At 41.2% G+C, this 22,367-nt stretch overlaps 2 protein-coding genes across 6 annotated transcripts; both read left to right on the plus strand.

Moving 5' to 3' along the window:
• The first annotated feature begins 3,111 nt into the window (after positions 1–3,111).
• pnisr (PNN-interacting serine/arginine-rich protein) lies at positions 3,112–10,411 on the plus strand. 5 transcript variants are annotated; one of them, XM_082552147.1, is made up of 12 exons: positions 3,112–3,197; positions 3,687–3,795; positions 3,922–4,098; positions 4,206–4,441; positions 4,800–4,965; positions 5,322–5,512; positions 5,630–5,770; positions 6,020–6,119; positions 6,716–6,769; positions 8,195–8,389; positions 8,468–9,554; positions 10,074–10,411. In XM_082552147.1, the coding sequence occupies exons 2-12, from the start codon at positions 3,708–3,710 to the stop codon at positions 10,105–10,107; spliced, it is 2,469 nt and encodes an 822-aa protein (XP_082408273.1). In that variant the 5' UTR covers positions 3,112–3,197; positions 3,687–3,707; the 3' UTR covers positions 10,108–10,411. The 5 variants fall into 5 exon arrangements, with proteins under 5 accessions (XP_082408273.1, XP_082408275.1, XP_082408274.1 ...); XM_082552149.1 differs by having other exon boundaries at positions 8,471–9,554; XM_082552148.1 differs by having other exon boundaries at positions 8,195–8,386.
• A 1,810-nt stretch (positions 10,412–12,221) lies between these two features.
• On the plus strand, positions 12,222–21,198 carry coq3 (coenzyme Q3 methyltransferase). Its single transcript, XM_082551207.1, has 6 exons — positions 12,222–12,621; positions 15,102–15,239; positions 16,979–17,078; positions 18,723–18,974; positions 20,179–20,338; positions 20,650–21,198. The coding sequence occupies exons 1-6, from the start codon at positions 12,428–12,430 to the stop codon at positions 20,820–20,822; spliced, it is 1,017 nt and encodes a 338-aa protein (XP_082407333.1). The 5' UTR covers positions 12,222–12,427; the 3' UTR covers positions 20,823–21,198.
• Positions 21,199–22,367: the final 1,169 nt, after the last annotated feature.

Below are 22,367 nucleotides of genomic sequence, written 5' to 3' on the forward strand. Positions count from 1 at the left end.
GCGTTTGTCTATTTTTAAAGGGGGGCTTTTGGCTGGAGGACATGCTGCTGAGGCATTTGATGTGATTTAATCTTGTGTAATGAAAAGCGCCCTCCCTCTGCATGAGACGGTTTTAAGAAACTAATAAGGTGCTGCTGTGGAGCTCGTCTACCAGCAGTGAAGGTTACATTTTTACTGCTCTCACTGTCAGCCTGGCCCAGCTGCACACCACGCTGCACATGCACTCGCTAATGTATAACACGCTCAACACGTTTTCACATGGAAGCATTCACACACTTGGACTGCACACGCCTCAGGCTTTGTTCTTCACAGGGAAAATGCACCAACACTATACCAACAGAGTACACGATGGTATTAAATCACACCTGCACACGACCTCTTCAAACACACGACATGTTCTCATAAAGTGCTTCAGTTCTGTTTTAGGAAAAATAGTGGGCTCCATCCAGTCTGTTTAATGCTGGAATCCTGCTGATTATGGCTTAATTTATACATGCCAATAAATAAGTCTTAAATTATGCAGTTTGAACCTCCAGAATGACACTAGCACCTGTTTATGCTCAGCAAATGGCTCGATTCCCAAATGGACACAGCAGGTGAAATAAGTATTGAAAGCATCACAGATTTTAGGTAAAAGGAAAAAACATTTCTAAAGGTGCTATTGACATGAAAGTCTTACCAGATGTTGGTAACAATTCACACAGGGAAAAAGTTTTGAATGCAAAGAAAGGTACAGAAAAACCAGAATCAGCAAGTGTTTCAAAGGGGGGGGTTTAGCAAGGTGATGATCCCAAACACCATCAGGGAAACGCAAATGGTTTCAGAGAAAGAAAATAGTGCTGCTAAAATGACGCAGCCAATCACCTGACCTGAATCCAACTGAAAGAACGAAACCTCTTGTGTGTGCTCCAATTGTGGGAATTTTGGAAAAACTGTGGTGCATTTGATGGCACCATAACATCACATCAACAAGGTCATGGGTTTGAATCTCCTGTGTGGAGTCTGCATGCTCTCCATTTAATGCCTGGGTTCTTGCCAGGTGCTCCAACTTCCTCCCACAGTCCAAAGACATGATTGGGGTTAACTGGTGGTTCTAACTTGGCTGTAGGTGTGAGCTTGAATGGCTGTCTGTGCAGCTGGGATAGGTTCCAGCCCAACTGTGACCTTGAAATGGTTAAGCAGGTGAAAATGAATGGAAGAATTTTCAGAATATAAATATGTCTGAGTTATTTATTTTTAATGTGAACACCCAACATTGCTTCATTCTTCTGTTACTCAATATCATAAACCTTAAACTGGTGCTGTTTGCTATTAAACCTATGATATTCCCCATGATACTGATGCTAAAAGTTAGTTATTAATAAAGCTTTGTGAAACAAAAGCTCTGCCACTTGGTTTGGGTGTAAGATTGATTTGCTTGCCATTTGTAACAGCGTTTTACAGCTGTGCGAATTTCATGTGGGTATCTCCTGTACTTAAGAAAGTAATGAAGGTGAAAAATACTCAAAAAGAGAACACAAATTAGGAAGAACCAAATTTCGACCCAGCATCTTGAACAATAATAAAATATTAAAATGTGACATGCACAATCTGTGGCTGCATACAAATCAAGTGTTTGACAATGAAGTGTTTCATTTTAAATGTGTTATTGGGAAAAAAAAAATTCAAGCTAAGAAGCCTTTGATGTTAAATGGCTGTGGCTGCTTTTTGTGCAAAATATTCATTCATTACAAATGAATTATTTTCTGCAGTTTTTTTTTAAACTAGTTAAAATGATAATAATAACTGATGATCTATACTTTGGAAACTATTTAAATAAAAATGTGCAAGAAACATCTTCAGTTCTAGTCTTTGTCAGATTACCTCTAAGCCTCATGAGCTGCTACACAGACATAACCTCCACAGGAATGAAGCATACAGGACTGATATTAGGCTAACCTGCTTACAGCCTTATACTGTTTTCCAGCCGTTTTGGTGCTGAGGCACGTGATCCAACCAGATCGCCAAAGTCACCATAATGATTGTAAATAATAGAGATGATCTGATATGTTTGAGTGTTGGGCTTCATGTTATCAAAATGAATACGGAAGCGCGATGGTCGTTCAGATATGTTGGGTTATTTAGTAATAAAAACAGGTATGCTGATGTACATGGTACAAGGAGAAAAAGACACATGAACACATCCATCACTATGAAGTAACTACTTACACTATCTATAACAACTGCTGATATCTAAACCATCCTTAATCTGTTAGTTGTGCTCTTCCCACCTTTCTTTTGAAAGAAAATTAACTACTGACGTCCCACGGTTTGCTTTCTTTCAATTTCCTTTATTATTTTACTTTAGGCTGTTTCATTTTTTTCTATTCTAATTTTGGAAGTTCGCTCACTCAGCTGAGTTTTGTCAGGGAGCTTGATGATAACAAGAAGAAGAAGAACTGCAGAGAAACGAGCAGTCGAAAACAAAAAATAGACGTTTCATTACAGGCTTAGAAGGGTCCCTACAAACAGGAAGGCCCTGGGTAGATTTGTTGTTTCAAATCCAAATGGCTGTGGTTCTGAATGCACATTGCGGCACATGCTCTATACCCTCTATGAGGGCGTACGTTGAAAGGCATTTCGGCATTCCAGTTACATGAAAACTACGCAAGCTATAAATGGGTGCTAAAATCACACTGACATCACCATCTGAAGCCTTTGGCGTGCTGCCTTCACTTGCTGCTCGTACAGAAAAGTTTCAAGTGGAAAGACTTTTTTTTCCTTCCGTTTCATTTTCAGTTTAATCCCATTTATTCAAGGTTTGACAACAAAACTATTATTTGAGGTTAGGAAATGCACCCGTCATAGCTACAAAATTTTAAAATTAATTAAATGTATTTAATAGCTCAAATTAGAACAACAAATTCAACTTTTTTGACATAGGACAAATGAATGTCCAGTTCACAAGCACTGTATTGCACATACAGTCAGAGACTAGATTGAGTATCTCTTCGACCTTTCAAATAATCTTCCAGCAAACTTATACTAACCATGGATACTGAATGATTTGTAACTTTCCTATTTAGTTTTGAATGATTTGTAACTTTCCTATTTAGTTTGAAGGCAGCAGTTCTTCTCTCGTACTTCCTCCGAGCAGCTCGCCTGTACAGCCATTTTGATTTGCGACCGCATCGCCGGAACGAACCCGTCAGGCAAAGGTGGGAATTCTGTAAACTCAAAGCACAGCTTCAGTGTAAATTTCAGCCACTCTTCTTTCCCATTGTGGCCTAATTTAAATGAGTGAACCTTTGCTTGGTTGTTGAGAAAAATGTGGTGCTAACTGCTGGTTTTCAGACACAGCCTAGCCTAGCTAATATTAGCTCACGTTAGCATGGCTAAGCTTTCTTAGCTAAAAAAAAAAATTAATTAAAAAAAACAAAAAAGAACCAATGCACAATTCCCGAATTAATTTCAGTATCCTATGTAAGTAACGACACAATGTCTCACATTAGGTAGCATCCTAACGTTAAGAGGGAAGTGTCTCCCAACGTACAGCTAGCCGGTCAGTTTGAAGTAGCGTTAGCACTTTATTGCAGCTTGCAATTTCCATTTCCATTGCCATTTGGCAAGTGTAATTCTACACTGACACACCTCTCCATGTTGAGAGTGCACAATACAATTAAATGTAGCTGATCTGGGTGTTTCAGGTGTAAATCGTGAAAGGAGCAATGTGGGACCAGGGAGGACAGCCCTGGCCGCAATGGCCTCTTAGCCAGCAGCAGTGGATGCAATCTTTTCAGCATCAGCATGATCCAGGTTAGTGAGTGATGCTCATGCACCACAAATGGCATTTTTGCTCCCTCAATAAAAAAAAAAATCTAAATATTTTACAATGGATTCAAAAACTGCACTGGCAACTAGTCTTAATGCACTTTTTTCCAGGTCAAGTGGACTGGGCAGCCCTGGCACAAGCATGGATAGCCCAAAAAGAGTCTACAGGAGGAGAGCAGCAGAACATCCAGCCCAATGGTCAGGACATCCCAGGCCTCGAATCTGTTGGACAGAATAATCACAGCAACTTTCAGGGTGACCCAGCATTTGGCAGAATGTGGCAACCAGGTACACAATTAAGCCTTTGAGCCATGGCTCTCCCCCTGGGAAAAAAAACAAACAAAAAACTGTGGAGATTTCTCTTGTGGCTTGTTTAAGTATTTTGTGTTTAACAGAATGGGGAATGCATGGCCAGCCCCCTCCTCCTCCACCCCCTGACCAGGCCTGGATCCCTCCAGGGTCAGGACCAATGGATGTGGTGAACCCCAGCGAGGACAGCAACAGCCAGGACAGCGTGGAATTCAACTCTGAAGCCCACCATGGGGTTTACCCCCAGAACAGCCATGGGTATGGGGCACAGCCCGACAGCTACGCCATGGCCCCCATGGCCATGAACCAGTTTGATTATCAGGTATGCAGATGCTACGGTAGAAACTGTTGAAGCGTTTTGGTTTTAGTGTGACAGCCAAGTAGCACGAGAAGGAGCAATCCATAGACACTCTGCCGGGTCCGAGCATCTAGGCGTATCAGTCGTTTGCTTTCTTGATGCTGTGCAGAGGAAGTGTTGGCTTGTTGAGGATCCAGCATGGTTTGTTATTACTTTATTTGTTGAGTTTTTTTTCTTTTCCCCTTTTAACCCAAGTATACCTTTTAGCTCAGTAAGGAGTGGGGAAAGACAACAGCAACCCCATACCTAGTGACTGCCAAAACAGAGGACCTTAAGTACTTAGAACTGACTTTAATTTTGAGTTTGTGCTGTCTCTCAACAGCATGGAGCTGCCTCATCATTTGCTCCGACACCAGCAAGCTTCCACTCCCCGTACTGGCAGGGTCCTCCTCAGAACAGACGAGATGCCAGACCGCCTGGGTTTCGAGACAGGCCAAGATCCCCTATCCAGCTCCCTGTCAAACCTGAGGCCCCAGCAGCACCATTAGGTGAGTCCTGATGTCTGAATTTTTTATTATTTTTTTTAGTTAATTTATTTAAATTCCTGAACTTTCTAGAAACATTTCAAGAAAATGGTATTGAGGTATGAGATAAATATCAGTAGATGACTATATGTTTAAATAATCGAAGTCCTTATTCCACCTGTGTTGGCTTCATTTTATATGCATACAAAAGGTATTTATAAAAATTTGGTTGTTTAAAAAAAGAGTCAAATTTAAATAGGTGATAGCTGTAGAAACCGATGCACCATTATTAATACAACAACTTCTTTGTGTACATGGATTTGTACTGGAATAGTTTAATCGTTTGTAAAATATATGTGGATAACACGTTTGATCTCCAGATGCTGTAAAGAGACGCACACTACCTGCATGGATCAGAGAAGGTCTTGAAAAGATGGACAGGGAGAAGCAAAAGAAGCTGGAGCGCGAGCGGATGGAGAAGGAGCGTGCAGAAATGGCAAAAGATGACGTTAAAGGCCATGAGGCTGATGAGGGTGGTGATGGCCCACGTCTGCCCCGCAAGAGTAAATTTGTAAGGAACTCATTTAAGACCCATACTGCAAATAGTTTTGTTTTCCCTCTTCATCTGTAGCAATGATTGGCTATGTTTTCTTGATTGAAACTCATTCTTCTCTTCTGTTTGCATCAGGACAGTGATGATGAGGGCAATGATGATAATGACAACGAAGAAAAGATTTCACTAAAGAAAGCATTTTCTGCGCGGAGTCCCTCGCCCCCTGCAGAAGACAGTGAACCTGAAATGACTGAGGAGGAAAAGGAATTCCAGCTGGTCAGTTTGAACTTTCAAATTACATTCAAGTAGTCAGATTTGAGTGTGATTGTGTAGGTTCTCAGTCCGGGTCATGGCAGTTTTGAGTGTTCGAAAAGGAGGCAACTGGACTTCTTTTCTGATTTGTAGAGGTGAAATGTGTTTACAAACCAAAAATGTCCAGTTGACTCCTTTTTGAGCGCTTGATTTTAATCTAATTGTTGAAATTGATAAAATATTGAGATGTTTGTTAATTTGTCCTTGTTTTAGATGGTGATGACAAAAACACTCCTGACAGAGATCCTTCTTGAGGTCACAAATGAAGAGATCCTGCATGTGGCTAGAGATACTCACAGGAAAGCCACTCGAGGTCTGGTCTTATATTTTCCTCTTTTTGCATTATCTCTGCTTGTCACAAAAACATTATGTTTAAATCTGGACAGAATTCGTTACGTGCCTCTTAAATTACTCCGTAACACCCTGTAAGTGAGGGTGACTGAGCAGCATACATCAGAGTATGTCTGTCTGATATGCATTTCCAACCATTCTCTGCTAATGCATCAGGACACAGCAGAGCAGTGTTTGTCACAGACAGTATTGAAAACCTGTCATGGTATTGGAGGTGCTGCTGAATGGCTGTAAGACTGAATAAAGTCTCAGCGCTGACTCACCTGTAGATACAAGAGACTTCCTCCAGTGAAGTGACTGTGCATTAGTACAGATTGGTTCTTTCGCTCCTGTCCGACTGTTTGACTTGGATGTGTGACAGAAGTTTGTTTGTTAACCCTCTCTCTTTTCTCCATTTCTTTTGTTTTATTTTATTATTTTTTTCTCTTGTTACCAATGGCAGCTCTTGTGAATAGTGCTTTATCTGTGGCCCCATCCCTTTCTCTAGCGACTCTTGCCTTTGAGAAAATGGCAGTATGTGTTTTAACATGTTGTTCCTGTTGTTGATGTGAATCAAAGCTCCTGCAAAACAGCTGGCACAGTCAAGTGCACTGGCTTCTCTGACCGGTCTCAGTGAGTATCCCTTTTTCTGTCACTGGTGGGGAGGGAAGGGAAGTTTCTTTGATTTATAGTCGGGGTTATTAGTCGGAACGTGGGAAAAGCTGTTGGCACAAAGCGTGACACCCAATATTTCACTGCTACTATTTAAGGCAAAAGTGGCATCTGACTTGCTTTTTAGATCTGTGCTTTGAAATTAGAAGCATGCTCTCAAAGACATTACAGACTGTTGAAAGTGTTTAAGAGCTGTATGTGTACTCTTTGTTAATAAGAGGTTTACTGGTGTGAAGTATAAAGTTAAACAAGATTAAGTGCCTTTCATGGGGACTAGGGCTGCCACAAACGATTATTTTGATAGTCGACTAGTCACCGATTATTTTTGCGATTAGTCGACTAATCAGATCATCATCCATTGGACGTACAGCGTACAGCTTATTGCACCAGCAGCATCTGGTCTTATATAACTATCATTAGCTTACAGCTTGAAGTGTTTGTGCTAACTAAAAATAAAGACAATATGGTAGTTTATTAATTTTTAATGAAATTTGCAGATTGTTTTGGTGAAGTTTAATAAACTCCTTGCTTTCTAAAATATAACAGGACACCGGAGTATATTCTCCAGCGTCTCACACTTCTGATAATCAGCTGTCTGCTTGACAGTTTTAGCTGTGCAAAAACTATAACTTTAATCTTAGCCAAACCGATTTACTCAGGAACAAATAAAATACTAAAGAAAGCCAAACAATAACATTTTTAAGTTATCTAAGTGACTTATATATATGTTTAACCTGACTAGCGAAAGACGGCGGTGGGTTTGAAAACGATTTGCCGGGAGTCCGGTGTTCTCACGGCTCTAGTTAGCCTTGCCCCCGCCTAGCTAACAAGCTAGTGGGTAACAGACGTCTCCGAAAACGTCGGAGCGCTTTTGAAAATATGTGGTGTCCTGATAAACTGAGCAGATATTTGAGGTTTACACAGCTACATTCTCGCCTGAAAATATGTTAAACGTTTATTTTGTGACCAAGAAAGAATAATAAGAATAACATTAAAACTAACTAGCTGCCGCCATTGTTGACAACTGCGCTGGGCTGCGCTATGAATTCTGGGACACAGCTTCTTCTTCTTCGGGGTTTAACGGCAGCTGGCATCCTTGTACATGCAGTGCTGCCATCTTCTGTTTCAGTCCGTTATTACACTCTTAAATCCTACTACTCATTCCTGCGTCCTTTGTGATCTTACAAAGCTTCAAACGATGCGTCGACTATTAAATCAGTCGTTGACGATTTTAATAGTCGACATAATCGTGACTAGTCGACTAATCGTGGCAGCCCTAATGGGGACCTTGAGTTTGGATTGAGTGGTTTCATAAGTGGAACCTGATTTGAGAGCGGATCTTAACAGTTTCCAACACTCAACAACCTGGGGGCTCTGTTGTGGCAGGCGGGCTCGGTGACTATGGTTCAGATGAGAGCGAGGATGAGGATGGCCGTAGCGTCCGAGGATCCGAATCCTCAGACACAGATGAGGAAGAATTACGTCACCGCATCCGGGAGAAGCAGGACGCGTTCCGCCGCAAAGAGCGGGAGATGCAGCTGCTGCAAGAGAAACAAGCTCAGGAGGCGCTGCTAGCACGTGGTAAATATTAAATGTCATTTGTGCAATGTGTGTTACTAGTTCACTTTTAACCTGAGTCTTTGTTTTCTGTTTGTACAGAAGAGATGGCAAAGGAGAGATTAAGTAAAGAAAGGGGGGAATATGATGAGAGTCAGTCAGAATATCCACACAAACAGGACATGAAAGAGAGGGAGGCAGAGCCCTTGGCAGACAGGCGCAGGTCCCGTAGTGAGAGGGAGGGTAGTGAGGGAAAGCATTCAGGCAGAGGGAAGGAACGCTCAGGGAGAGGCAGCAGCGATTCTCCCACCAATGGTCACAGCAGCAGCTCCCGCTCCACCTCCAGCCACAGCAGCAGTCGATCTTCCTCCTCCTCATCTTCTTCCTCGGTATCTTCCCGTAGCTCCTCTCGATCTTCCTCCCCGCGAAGGAAAAGGAGACGTAGTCGCTCCTCATCCCACAAAACCCGGCAGCGCAGCCGCAGCCACAGCTCACACAGGCATCGTAGTGATCGCAGTGAGAAGGGCAGGGACAGGAGGAGGAGCAGTGCAGAGCGATCAGGCCGCCACAAGAAAGATCGGAGTGATTCCAGGGAGCGCAGGAGTCGAAGGAGTAGATCTAGGTCCAGAGACAGGGCCAGAGAGAGGGCCAGAGGAAGTCGCAGTCGCAGCAGAGACAGGGAGAGGGATAGAGAGAGGAAAAGGAGTCGGGAACGCAGGGACAGCAGTCATAGTCGCAGCAGCAAACATAAACAAAAGGCCTCTAGTAAAGACAGAGAGAGGAGGAGGGAAAGGAGTCGTAGTCATGAGAAAGACAAGAAAAAGAAGGATAAAGATAGAGACAAAGAGGTGGATAAAAAGAAGGAAAAGCCAAAGACCAAAGAGAAGGAAAAAGGGAGCTCTGTAGTTAGTGAAGAGAATGGCAAATCTAAGAAAAGGAAAGAGAGCGAGTTAGGAACCGATTCTCAAACTGACAAGCACTCGCGACATGATAGTAAAGCCAGCAAGAAGGGCTCGGCCAAAGCTAGCAAGAGGCACTCAGACTCTGACTCAAGTAGATCCCCCTCCCCTGAAGTTAGCAAGGAAAAAAAATATAAGAAATCCAAACGTAGTCGCTCAAGATCGACGGAAAAATCTCACAAGTCTGGTAAGAAGGCAAGCCGCAAACACAAGTCTAAGTCGCGATCAAGGTAGTATTCGTTTTTTTCTCTTTCAAAATACTTTATAATACTGTTTTCATTGTGATTTCTCTCGAGTCTTTGATCTGTTGTAGTAGCTGAGAGGAAAATGTTGGCTGTTATGAAAATTTAATGTTTAATACAGCTACACGTGCCTGACTGTGTAAAGTCAGGTCTCATGAATTAAAGGCTTAAATCTTTCACAACGGTTTTCTATGTCAAATGCAAATATGCCATGACTGAATACTAGCAAGTACCGCTTCCCTAGAGCATCTGCCTGATTTGTCTGGTTCCTGGCCAAAATAGAGGGCGAAAATGTCAAATTGAGCCAAACAAACAAATTTGTCTTTTCGCCATGTTCTGCAGTTTAATTTGCATCTGTAGAATTTGTATAACATCAGTTTTTATGGAAGTTTTCTGCCATATTTATAGTCTTGACAGTATTTTTGGTGAAACGTGTTTTGTTCTGTTGTGCACTGCAATCAGTGTCATTAGTGCAGGAATAATGTCGTGTTCATAACTTTCTTTCAGGTCGACGTCTCCCTCCCGTCGTAGCAGACGCTGAGGAGCACAGTCACTGCCCTGATCTGTGCACTTTGCCATTTTAAATTCCATGAGTTGAACAGGCTTGTCTCATTATAGAGGCAGTTGTGTAGGTGAAAACCCCCTCATACTTTTCTTTTACTGTAAATATGTTCTTTTTAAAGTGTGCCTGAAGAACAAGTTTGAATGGTAGGAGTTTCCATTATCATGCACAGTTTAATTACACACTAAAAAACTCAAGTGAAACTGTGTATATTTTAAAAAAAGATTAACTTTTTCTCCAATTATTGTAAGATGTCTAATAAACTGTTTCTTGTCTTGCCTCACTACCTCTCTGACCTTAATTCAGTATTTACTAACACAGTATTTAATGATGCGTGTTGCAATTGCATTAAACTTAACCATACAAAGCAGGATCCTGCTACTTCCCAGAGATTACAATAATTCCCACTTTAAGGCTGCATGTGTTCAGCTGTCAGTGCTGCTGGATGGAAGTAGTGTTGCAAAAACCGTGCATTGATAGAATGAATGGTAGAAAGTAACTTAAAACATTTTCTCAGTTTTCTGAAGAACGGTTGCTTTGTCCATAAGTATTTACAAGTTGTGCTACTTCTGTTCCACTAGGTACTGCAAATGGTGCACTTTGTATTCCTTACCATATTTTATATAAGTTTTAGAGTGTCACTTTTTAAGCTAAATCTACAAGTTTGTTGCTGTTTTGTTATAGATAAAGCAATGCAGCAATATTTAAGTGATTAAATAAGTTATTTTAATCAAATCAATTTAGATCTACAACATCAAAATGTAATTTAGAAATCTAAAAGGTTGTTTTGTATAAGAACTTTTACTTTAGGAAAAAAATATTTTTTGATGCTGTAGTTAGGATAATGGTTTCTGTTTAAAGTATCAAATTGCTTGTTTGTTCATACTGAAAAACAGTTATTCAATATAAAATATTAACACTTCAATAGTTTCACTTCTTACATAGCACATCGTTAAAGGCTCTCAGCTGCAGGTGAGCCTGAAAATTGTGCTCAGTGTTTGGTACACCATTGTTTCTGATCTTTTTTTTTCTTTTTTTTAAATCCTGGAACATAAAAATATAACATGAGCACATCCAGACAGTTTTCTGAAAGGTGATGCTTGGATTTGGCCTTGGAAAAAAACAAAAAAAAACAACTCTTCATGTCATGCATCCGAACACTGAGTCCAAGCACAGGGGAGCACAGGTTAGTGTACCACATGAGTACTTGAAGCCTGTGCAGGTTAAATGCTTAATCACATTTAGAATTTGGAGACAACAGTCAACACAAAAATCTTCATCTCACGTCCCTCAAACCATTCAGATGTTTCCACTGTGCCAGAAACGCTCTTGTCATAGGTGATCTTACTGTTTTGTTCCACATGTGAACATAATACAAGTTATCACAAATTACACCCTAGTAGTAAAAAAATAGTCATCAGTAACATATGATTGGCCAGTGAAGTTATCAGTTTTGGTTTTTCCCCAATGAGTAAACTTTTTTTTCTGTTTGTACAGAGATGATTGGCACTTTAAAAAAATTAAACTAGTTAAATGTTTGATCAGGCATCACAACTGAGAGCATGACTCCCACGAATCCATTTTAAAACATAAATTAAAAAAAAACTGGGAACAAATAAAGCTGTCGAACTTTCATTTCCTACTGTGCAAACACTGATTTTTAGTGAGTGGTTTGCAATATCCGATTTCTTTACTGATGGATCCTATTAACCTGCAAGTGATTACTGGGTAAAGTGTATTGGACAAATGAAACTAACCAAAGTCATTAGACTCTACTTTGTCCAGTTGGTCAGGTCTCAACTGGGACTTTTTAATTTTTAAACAATCAAGGAAGAACTTGGCATACTTTTACTGCTCATATTTATTCTTTCGAATACCATAGAGCAGACACAAGCAGTCAAAAAAGAAAACTGCCATGGCATAAAATTAAATACATAAAATATAAATAGATGAAGAGTGGCAGAGGCACTGGGTCCTTAGCAGCTCAAGAGGACATGGGGAATAATTGAAAAAGATAGTCAACGTCAATGATGACGAAACTGAAAATAGTAACTGTAATCTGGAAGCAGGCTTTACAGGGGAGCATCTCGCTGGTTTTACCTGAGAGGCCCGAGAAACTAGAGTGGAGAAGTGGGCTCATCTCCAAAGGCAGAGGAGGGCAGCAGTGCAACGGCGACGGTGAGAGCTGCGCTTAAATCTCAGCGTAGAAGAAGAAGGAAACCCAGCGACGCTGAACTCCAAAGACGAAGAAGACTGTTTATTATGAACTTCACAGCTAGTACCTCGATGGTTTTATGACATGTACTCCAACAAGTTTCGCCGCCTCATGTTAGGGCTGCACTGCCTTAAAACGACCGCTGTTTGTGGCCTGGTCCAGAGGGCCGCTGGTCGAAGCGGGTTCGGCTGGACTGCGGTGTGTAAACAGCGGACACTGTGGCTGCAGAGGAGCGCCTGTCGGGAGATAGAACGACGTGCTGTGCTCCGTCAAAACGGGTATTTAGCAGACACACTCGTGTGGTGACACCTTCCTTTCCAGTGCCACACTGTATAAGAATATTTGGGGGACCGGAAGCAGGGCTAGAAATCAGTTTTTTTTTTTTCAAAAGAAAAAAAGAAACTAAAACTCAGTGAAATTTAGCAGCATACAGCTACTGCTTAGACTAAGAGGTCCGACGAGGCTCACCCTGGTAGCTCTACGACTCTGGACAGCTGATACATAGTGCATCATAAATATGTTACGGAAACAATTCTAATTACTACTCTGAAATTTAATACAAGCATCCTTTTGCATCCAGAAAGATAGTCAGGTTTGTCATTTTGTTAAATGAACTGGACTGATTTGTGAAATGTGTGATGCTCCTCCAATACTCCGATACTTTATAGTCAAAGTATCTTAAAGTTGAGTACCTTTGTGGATGGCTATCATATTAGAAAGGCTTCCAAGCAGATTATCTCTGCACAAACCGATTCATTGCTTACAGACACGATTTTCAGTGTCTTGATGTGTCCTGTGGCTGAACACTTTTCACCATTTTTTTTAGAACACTAAAAATGCTGCCTTTTTCTTTTACTCAAGTGATAGCATTTTGAGCATGTGACTTATGCATGAACTAAAAAAACAAAATTTGGCACAATTCAGCATTTGTAAAAATTTGCACGTCACCAGAGATTGCATCATTACCGAACCATTTTACACGTTTTTTTTTTTTTTACGTCTTTACTTGGTTTTAGCAAGATGAACTGAATGAAATGGGTACTGAGGGTTAAATACCAGCACAACCTTTTGTTTTAGAATTTGCATTTGCGATTTGCATCTTCAGAAACTATATGTTTGATGTCAGTAGCAAAAGGGCTTGGTATTTTGCTTGTTAGATTAACTCATTTTCTTCAGTTTTACTGCACTCAGTGTGTCCAAAGTATGATGAGCACAGCAGAATGCAAAATACTGGATAGGATAAGAAAAACAGTAAGCTCACATATGAGAGCCAATGATACTGATATTGGTACATAGCCCAACACAGTGCATCCAGAAAGTACACGACTGCTGGTGTTTCATCATGTTACATCCTCATTCCAAAATGATTAAATTCATTATTTACCTAAAAAGATCCACACAATACCCCATAGTGACACGGTTAATAAAAGGTTTGCTTTAAATTCTTTTAAATTTACTAAAAATAGCAACCAAATATGTTCATATATGTATTCAAAGCCCCCACTATGACACTCAAAATCATGTACATCCTGGTTCCACTGGTCATCTGATGATTCTATAACTTGATTGGAGTCCACCTGTCTAAATAAGGCCCCACAGTTAACAGTGTATGTTGGAGCACAAACAAAGCAAGGAATTGTCTGCAGACCTCTGACACAGGATTTTATTGAGGCACAAATCTGGAGAAGGTTACAGAAAAATTACTCTTCATCAAAAATATCACCATCATCTGTAAATAGAAGTTCTGCCTGAGTCAGGTAGGTGACCAAGAAAGCGATTGTCAGTCTGACAGCTCCAGCGTGGAGAGAGGAGAAACTTCCAGAAGGATAATCTTTTCTCCAGCATTACGCCAATCAGGCCTGTATGGGAGAGGGTCAGACAGAAGCCAATTCTCAATAAAAGGCACAAGACAGCCCACCTGGAGTTTACCAAAAGTCACTTGAAGGACTCTCAGACCATGAGAAACAAAGATTGAACTAAATGCTAAACATCATGTCTGGTGGAAACAAGGTATCGCTCATCACCTGGCCAATACCATCCCTACAGTGAAGCTTGGTGGTGGTAGAATCATGCTGGGAGATGTTTTTTTTGGCAGCAGGAACTGGGAGACTAGTCAGCCTTAGCTTGGATCGCAGACTGGGGCGAAGGTTCATCTTCCAACAGGACAACAACACTAAGCACACAGCCAAAATAACAAAGGAGTGACTTTAGCCAGAGCCCAGACTTGAACATGATTGAAGTTTGAGATCTGAAAATGGCTGTGTACCAACTCCCACTCTGTCCAACCTGATGGAGCTTGAGAGTTTCTGCAAAGAAGAATGAGAGAAACTGCCCAAAGATAGGTGTGCAAAGCGAGTAGCATCAAACTGAGAAAAGACTTTGAATACTTACATGGCATATTTTTTTTCTATTTTTAATAAAATTGCAAGAATTTCAAGCAAACCTTTTTACTCATTATGAAGTGATAATCAAGTCCATGTTGGAATAAAGCTTTAACATGACAAAATGTGGAACAAGTGAAGTGCTGTGTATACTTTTTGGAATATGTGTGCAAACAGCTCGACTCCACACACTCAACACAGCTGTCGGGCTACTCAGCTGCAGGTTCTGGAGAAGAATTTTGAATCAAAAAGTATAGTGAGATTTTTATTATTTATTATCGACACTATAGAACAGTCTTTTGTTGGTTCCTTGTTTATTTGGCTTGGTTGTTTCTACTTTAATGGCTGTTTTTTGTTTGTTTTTTTTCCACATGCAGCGTTCGGTCAGCTTCTCACAGCACCGTGGACCCTGATGAACTGAGGAAGTTCCAGTCGTTGGCAAACAAGTGGTGGGATGAACAGGGAGAATTTGCAGCTCTTCACGCCATGAACGACCTGAGGGTGCCTTTTATACGGTACACAATCCGCCCGTCAATCTTCATCAGAGGCGCCAACAGATGGTGTCAACGTAACATAACCCAAAGGAAAGCCGGGCGGCCTCGTGGTATCTGAAAGCAACTTGTGAGGATACAAGGAAAAATAAGAGAAATTGAAAGTGACAGGGTTCTTCCAAATATCAGTACATTTTCAGCCAATAGTGTTTCAGCTGCTTTGGCTCTACACGTGTGCATGTTTTGGGGGTCGGCTGGGGCTGTTTTGATTGATAAGATCTGTTGTTCAGGACCCTTTGCTGTAATCATGACAGCCAAGAGCCCAGTGCTGTGTTCCCCTCCCCCACCCTGGGATCTTCTTGGTGGTGGTGGTGGTGGTGGTGATGATGATGTGTGCTTATGGTGACAGTATGACAGATCTAGTGTCAGTGATGTCTGAGTGGGGATGATTTGCCCAATAAGATTTTACCCTCAGGGCAAGTTGAAATGAGAGACAGCAGCAGTGCTGCCACTGTTGCTGCTGGAGCTCTGCGACTCTGATAGTTCATCCTGCCAGGGTGCCTTATTTTCTTCATTGTTTCAGTGTGTGCTTTAGTTCTGTAATACATGGTGTTGTACACAGACTCAGGATCTGTGCAGATACCCCGTGTAGTAACCAAATGCAATGTCTTTAACAAAACAGGGTTTAGTGTTTGATTTGCCTTAGTTATTAGCAAAATGGTCTATTTTGTCCTCAAAATGTTACACTGACAGCAATACAGTGAATCATAACTATACATGCAATGGTGACAAATTAAAGGAAAAAAATCTGCCCTTTATTGTGAGGAATTCAGAGTTTCCATCATACTTGTCCTCTTATCAAAGGATACAGATTTATGTCCTGATGGGAGTGGTCTTTTCCAATATGGCAGTTGTAACCTTCTGTAGGACATGAGTGGGTCACTGAAAGGTTTGATTATTATGAAAATGATGCGAACCATATGCTACAGTTTTCACAGTCAGCTGATCTCAACGAAGTTGAACACGGAGATATTTGGATCCATATGATAGATGGCTTACTCTACCAGCATCACCAAAGTGAGGGAACACAGTATGATAGGGAAAAAATGTAGAGGTCATTATTTGACTTTTTATTCATTGTGTATGCAAATTTACCTGTGTGACAAAATGTTTACCCACAGTTTCTAAAATATAAAGTTGGAAAACACTCAGAAATACTTCAGGTTTGAGACTGAATTTCTTTTTGGGGTTTTTGGTTCATTAAGTCAAAGTAAATTTTATGAAAATAATCACTGAGTTCATGCTGACGGTAATTGTTTATCATGTGCTGATAGTTCAGCAGTAGCTTTTGTCTGGCTCTGTCTGGGTGGTGGTAGTGCGAGGAGGTAGTTAGATGGATGTAAGTATATTTTGGCACCTTAGCAGAGCTTTAATGACGAGCATGATGTGCAGTCAGGTCTCAGCCTGTTCCCATGTTTCGGGCCTCAGGCAGGAGGCTGTCGGACTGTATATCAGGGAAGGAAGTGAGGATGCTTGTTTGCTGGCTGACACTGTTGCTCGGAGCGATTTGAGAGAAGATGGTGTAATACACCATGGAGTTACCCCTACATTTCCTCATGCTAAGCGGCTTCTCATAGACTTTGGAGGTTCACAATTTCATATCTGCCCACTGTTCTTTTACTTTTAAGCGTTAGGTCTGTTGTAGAGTATTCTGAAATATCTTGAAGACTTGGGAATGGGAGATATATTTTTACCTTGCACAGGGATAACCTGCTGAATGTGCACAGAGCGCGCCATCCCGGGAAGCCACTCGCAGGACTGAAGATCCTGGACGTCGGTTGTGGAGGAGGCCTGCTCACAGAGGTAAAAAGCGTCCGAAAGCTGCAGACTCAGAGCAAACAACAGCGCCAAAGAAAAGCGTCTTTCCTGCTACATATTATCTGTCTGGGCGCAATTGTTTCAATTGCTACCTTTCACGTCACATTGAGTCTTTTCTTCCCTCGTGCAGCGTAAATATGTGCCTTCGATGTGCTTCAGTGCCAGGCTTCTCGCATGCATACGCAGCAGAGCCCGGATAAACATTTCAACGTCAGCCCGGTGCTCGTTCTGCTTTGATCTGACTGGTCACGGCGTGGTGGATCGGACAGTCGGTCGTTTACAGTTGTTTATCTGTTTGTTAGCGCTGATAGCTGCATGACTGGGACGGAGCTTTGATGTGAGCTGAGGACTCACCAGCTGTGCTGTGTGATCTCTGAAGACAAAATCAGGTCCTGTTCTTATACAGCTCCGTCACACAGGTTGTCTTATTGAGACACAGACACACATGATAAGAGCGCCTGTTAAGGCTGTGACTGTTATTGTGTGTCTGACAGTCTCTTAGCTAACAGTCCTACCATCACACGGGATCAGCAGCGGAAGGATGGATATCAGGCCCCTGGGCGAAAAAGCTCTTCAGTCAGACTTGGATGTTTAGCTTTTGTCCACAGGAGGGCACCGTTCACACCAAACCCTTATTTAGTGCATGTTCCTGCATATCGCTGCTATGTTTTTCCCCACTCTATTTACAGTGCCAGCACAGCGTCTTGTGGAGATGAAATGATGCTTTACTACCATGATTGATATTGTTTTAAATTTCATGAGTTGTTGTTGTTGTTGTTGTTTTGGGTTTCTTTTACTCAACAACCACAAAATCTCTTGTATTAATTGACATGTTTTAGATATATTATAAAAGCCTAACATTGAATTCAAATAACTCTCATTAGACCTACACTGTGCTGTATTTACCTGCATGTAAAACAACAATCCCCATTTACTAGTTCTTCTTCTTATGAAGATGGACAGGTTATGGATGAGTGTGGATGAAGTGAATGATGGAAGTCAGGAAATTTTCTTTCTCTCATTAAATTTTGTATTCCAGAATTTAATAGTTCATGCAAATCGGTGCCTATTACCCCCCAGTGAATATATTACTGTAGATAAACATAAGGCTTGTGGAAATGTGAGTTCCAACACATAATCAGTGACTTCACAGTCAAATGAGCACAGCATCCTGAAGAAGACAGGTTAGATAACAAAGCAGTAACATTTCAAGTTTGTTAGTACAACATTATTTGTGTGTAAGAGTCAAGTTTTTCTACTAAGACTAAGTAAAATATGAGTTATTGTGATACAGATATATATATTTTTTATAATGCAAGACAAATGTTGCTCATATTGTTAGCTGTTGTGGTTGAACAGTGACTTATTTTTTAAGTATTTAGCATAGTTAATATGATTGATGTATAATGTTATATTTGTCATCCAAAGAGGACAATGAAAAATCGTATTCTTATTCCTCAAAGCTAATGCAACTAATATATTATTCATTTAAAATGTGTGCTTTGTCTACTTTTATCATTTTTAATATGGTTTTGTACTGTCTGTTCTTCTTTTAAGTGAATCGTATTCGGCTCTGCTTTTTTAAAAAAAAGTTTGACGTGCAGTTCTCTGCTCCTCATCCTCCTCCAGCCCCTGGGTCGTCTGGGAGCTAAAGTTTTGGGTATAGATCCAGTGGAAAACAGCATTGGCACCGCCCAGCTGCATTCGTCCTTTGACCCGGACCTATGTGAGCGGGTGTCCTACCAGGTGTGCACCCTGGAAGAGCTCTCAGGAGGAGAGGATGAAGGAGCGGGACACTTTGATGCTGTGGTGGCGTCTGAGGTTGTGGAACATCTGGCTGACCTGGAAACGTTCGCCTTCTGCTGCAGCCAAGTGCTAAAGGTGCTGTTTGTTGTTTTATTGTTTCGTTTTGTTTTTTAGTACTTTGACTCTGATATTTGTGTGTTAATACTGCACTTGTGTTTGCATATCAGGTAGAGGTTCCCTCTCTCTGAATTAGACAGTTATGGGTGCCCGAGTCAGCACCGGGCTGGACGGGGTCTGTGGATGACCTGCTGTGTTTTTCTGTGTGTGCCTTGTACTTATCATTGAAAAGTTTCAGTGAAAGCCGTGGTCCATACTGCAGCCTGGGGGTCAGAATCTCCTAGGTTAGTGGGCCAAAAGTAGCTGAGAGGGGGGGGGAAAAAAAGCTTAATACAGGAGGTTAAGTCATGACTGGAATTCTTTCTCTCTCTCTGGTCTAAATCTTTCTTCTGCACTTTCATTAAAAAAAAAAACCCAAACACAATAATGTTTAATATTTAGTATTTACTGTTATATTTCCATATATCATCGTGATGTTGTTTATTGTATTGCTCTCGTTTTCTTCTGTTTGTTTTCTTTTTTCTTTCTCAACAGGTGATCCAGGTGATTGGTATATGTATTCTTTTTATTTTTTTTTGTCTGCTTATTTAGTTGTTTTTTTTTTTTTTTTTCCCCTTTATCCCCGTCCCTCTTCTCCGCTGTTTTTTTTTTTCACCCTCTTCCTTTCTCCCTTTTCTTTTCTTCATTCAAGTCTGTCCCATATCTAGCAAGTGAAAATAAAAAAATAAATTAAATAAACAATAAAAGGTGAATCAAATAGACCATTACGGCAAGGCTGGGATGGTCAGTTTGGTAAAGTAAATCCGTTGGGCATCTTTCCTCGCCTTTAGACAATAATTCTGATGGCAAAAGAGCCAAACGGGACAGGCGAAAAGAAAAAAAAAAAACCCAAACATTTAAATGTACTTTTCTTGACCACGCATACATATATTTTTTTGATGCTCATGCTTTTATTTATTTTTTCTCTCCCCTCCTGTTCAACCTATTTTTCTTGGCCTTGTTGAACTTTGAGGTTTGGCATCCTTCCAGATCTCGCGCGCTGGATTTTGTCCTCTGAAAGCCTTAAATCCATTCTATAAATACCCTGCTGCATCTCGTAGAAGAGCTCCTCCCTTGTATATCACCTGCAGAGGTGTCATGAAATGTGTTTCCAGAAGTAACGCAGTCTATTTAATTTATATTTCATGAATCAAACCTTTCCATTTTTGCTCCCTGTGTGCAGCCAGGTGGCTCACTATTCATCACGACTATAAATAAAACCAACCTGTCCTACGTGCTGGGCATTGTTGTAGCGGAGCAGCTGCTGCGCATCGTGCCCGACGGGACCCACGACTGGGAGAAGTTTGTCAGCCCAGTAGACCTGGAACGCCTCCTGGAGTCTCGTAAGTCCCTTTGGAGGGAGGAAAAAAAAGAAGCTCCCACTGATTATAGAAAACAGACTAAAAATGCAAAGGTTTATTTTTTTTTTAATAATTAAGTGGGCAAATCTATGTGGAACTAAGTAAATATACCATATTACAAAAGGTCGCTACAAGATGTAAAAGTTTTTTTTAAACAGCAGTAAATTTTGAGGATTTCTGTGTCCATAAATTGTCTGCAAAGCTCATTTTATAATTCGTGTTCAGGAGTAGTGCAAAAATAAAAATCTAATTTTGCCTTTTGTGTTGACATCAGTGTCTTCCTTCTTTGTTAGATGGTTTCTCGGTGCAGTCTGTCAAAGGAATGCTGTACAACCCCCTGTCGGGAGCCTGGAGCTGGACCGACAGCACTGCCATCAACTACGCCCTCCACGCCGTCAAACTGAGAAAACAGGCTGAGGACAGCAGCCTCCACCCAGAGGACCACACCATAGAAAGTAGCAGCTGAGCCACGCCACTTGAGAAGAAATCCAAAAATGAGAAATAATAACTCAGACGCGAGCGGCCCTGACATCCTGTCGGCCAGCTGTGACGCAGCACATGAGACTGAGTTTATTCAAGGAAAGGGACAAACTGCCTGCAGATAGAATTAGAGATGTGCTGCATTTGGCAGACCCATTGATGCTGTGCTGTGCTGCGTGAGCGCTGAATACATGTCTAGTGTTTGATAAGCTGTGTAAAGCAACGGTGCATCCTTTAATTGTGTAATCATTTTCAGCATATGCTGTCCTGCGTCAGTGTGGTGTTTGAGGCTGAATAGTTAAAGGTTTGCAACATCCTCCATTAAAACTGACCTCACATCAGTTTGATTTCTCAAGAATGAACGCATGAGAGTGAAAAATGTGATTATTTGGAATGCTAACAAAAAACAAACAAACATGATTTTGGGTTTTTAGATGTTAATATTAATTTATATTTTGTGTCCACAGAGGGGAGGGGCAACCATTTCCTGTGGGATTATAAGGGGTCTGGTCTCATGTGGAAGTATTACATAATACAGATCTCCCTCGTGCAGAGAATAAGTCATGCTTGCATGATGGTCTTAAAGAGACCAGAAATATGACTGTAGAACATGTGCAGAAGCTAACAGAGCACGCTGTGAGGACTGAGCACTACACCTATTTCAATTTCAGATATGTTGACATTTCACCGGTTTAAAAAAAATAAATGCTCTTTGTATATACATATTTTAAAAAGAACTCTCCCTCTCACCCTCTGGGGGGTGGTATGTGTGTGCTCCTCACGTTCAGGTCCTCTACCAGAGGCCTGGAAGTTAGAGTGCTCTGTGCAGTGTCTTAGCTGGTCCTTGGACTGCACTCTCCTGGATGGAGACCTTTGATGTTGTGCCTGGAATCTGCTCAAGCTAATTTTCCAGCTCCTTTATGCTTCTATTACCACTAGGACCACTTTGGATTTTACCTTCCACATCTGCTCCAGATGTTTCTTCAGCACCTGGTTCTCCATTTTCTTGTGCTCCTTCTTCCCGATGTTGCTGTCCGGTAGGATTACAACATCTATGACAACTGCGGTCTTCTGTTCCTTGTCAACAATCACTACAATACTGCTTGGTTTGCCAGCAGCTTCTATGTGGAAGTGGAAGTCCCACATGACCTTACTCCTGTTGTTCTCAACCACCTTTTGTGATTGAGGACTTGGGGACTTCTAGTCCATATGCAGCACAGATGTTCCTGTACGCTATCACAGCCACTTGGTTGTGCCTCTACATCTATGCAGTTCCAGCTTGCTTCTTACATCCTATTACTATATGTTGGATAGTCTCTGGGGCACCTTTGCACACTGTTCAACTTTGTTCCCTTTGTAGACTCAACCCTCTATCTGATGCCTAGAGCCTGTTCTTGTGCTGCTGTGTTAGAGACTCTGCGCTGTGCTTTAAGTCTGTGTTGTGCCAGAAAAATGATTTCAGGAATTTGCCCCAAAATGATTGTCTATATTTAAACTGTTTTAAATGACTTGTCAACCAAACACATGACAA

Source organism: Aulonocara stuartgranti (genome assembly GCF_965226115.1).
Source record: "Aulonocara stuartgranti genome assembly, chromosome: 11".
Taxonomy (NCBI): domain Eukaryota; kingdom Metazoa; phylum Chordata; class Actinopteri; order Cichliformes; family Cichlidae; genus Aulonocara; species Aulonocara stuartgranti.

What these genes read in the sequence shown, in the direction of transcription:
- pnisr (XM_082552147.1), top strand. Translation starts at nt 3,708, where the DNA reads ATGTGGGACCAGGGAGGACAGCCCTGGCCGCAATGGCCTCTTAGCCAG. An exon ending in TGGCAGAATGTGGCAACCAG is followed by an intron (nt 4,099 to 4,205) that starts GTACACAATTAA and finishes TGTGTTTAACAG; the next exon opens with AATGGGGAATGCATGGCCAG. An exon ending in TCACAGGAAAGCCACTCGAG is followed by an intron (nt 6,120 to 6,715) that starts GTCTGGTCTTAT and finishes TGTGAATCAAAG; the next exon opens with CTCCTGCAAAACAGCTGGCA.
- coq3 (XM_082551207.1), top strand. Translation starts at nt 12,428, where the DNA reads ATGTACTCCAACAAGTTTCGCCGCCTCATGTTAGGGCTGCACTGCCTT. An exon ending in CTGAGGGTGCCTTTTATACG is followed by an intron (nt 15,240 to 16,978) that starts GTACACAATCCG and finishes TACCTTGCACAG; the next exon opens with GGATAACCTGCTGAATGTGC. An exon ending in GGAACGCCTCCTGGAGTCTC is followed by an intron (nt 20,339 to 20,649) that starts GTAAGTCCCTTT and finishes CTTCTTTGTTAG; the next exon opens with ATGGTTTCTCGGTGCAGTCT.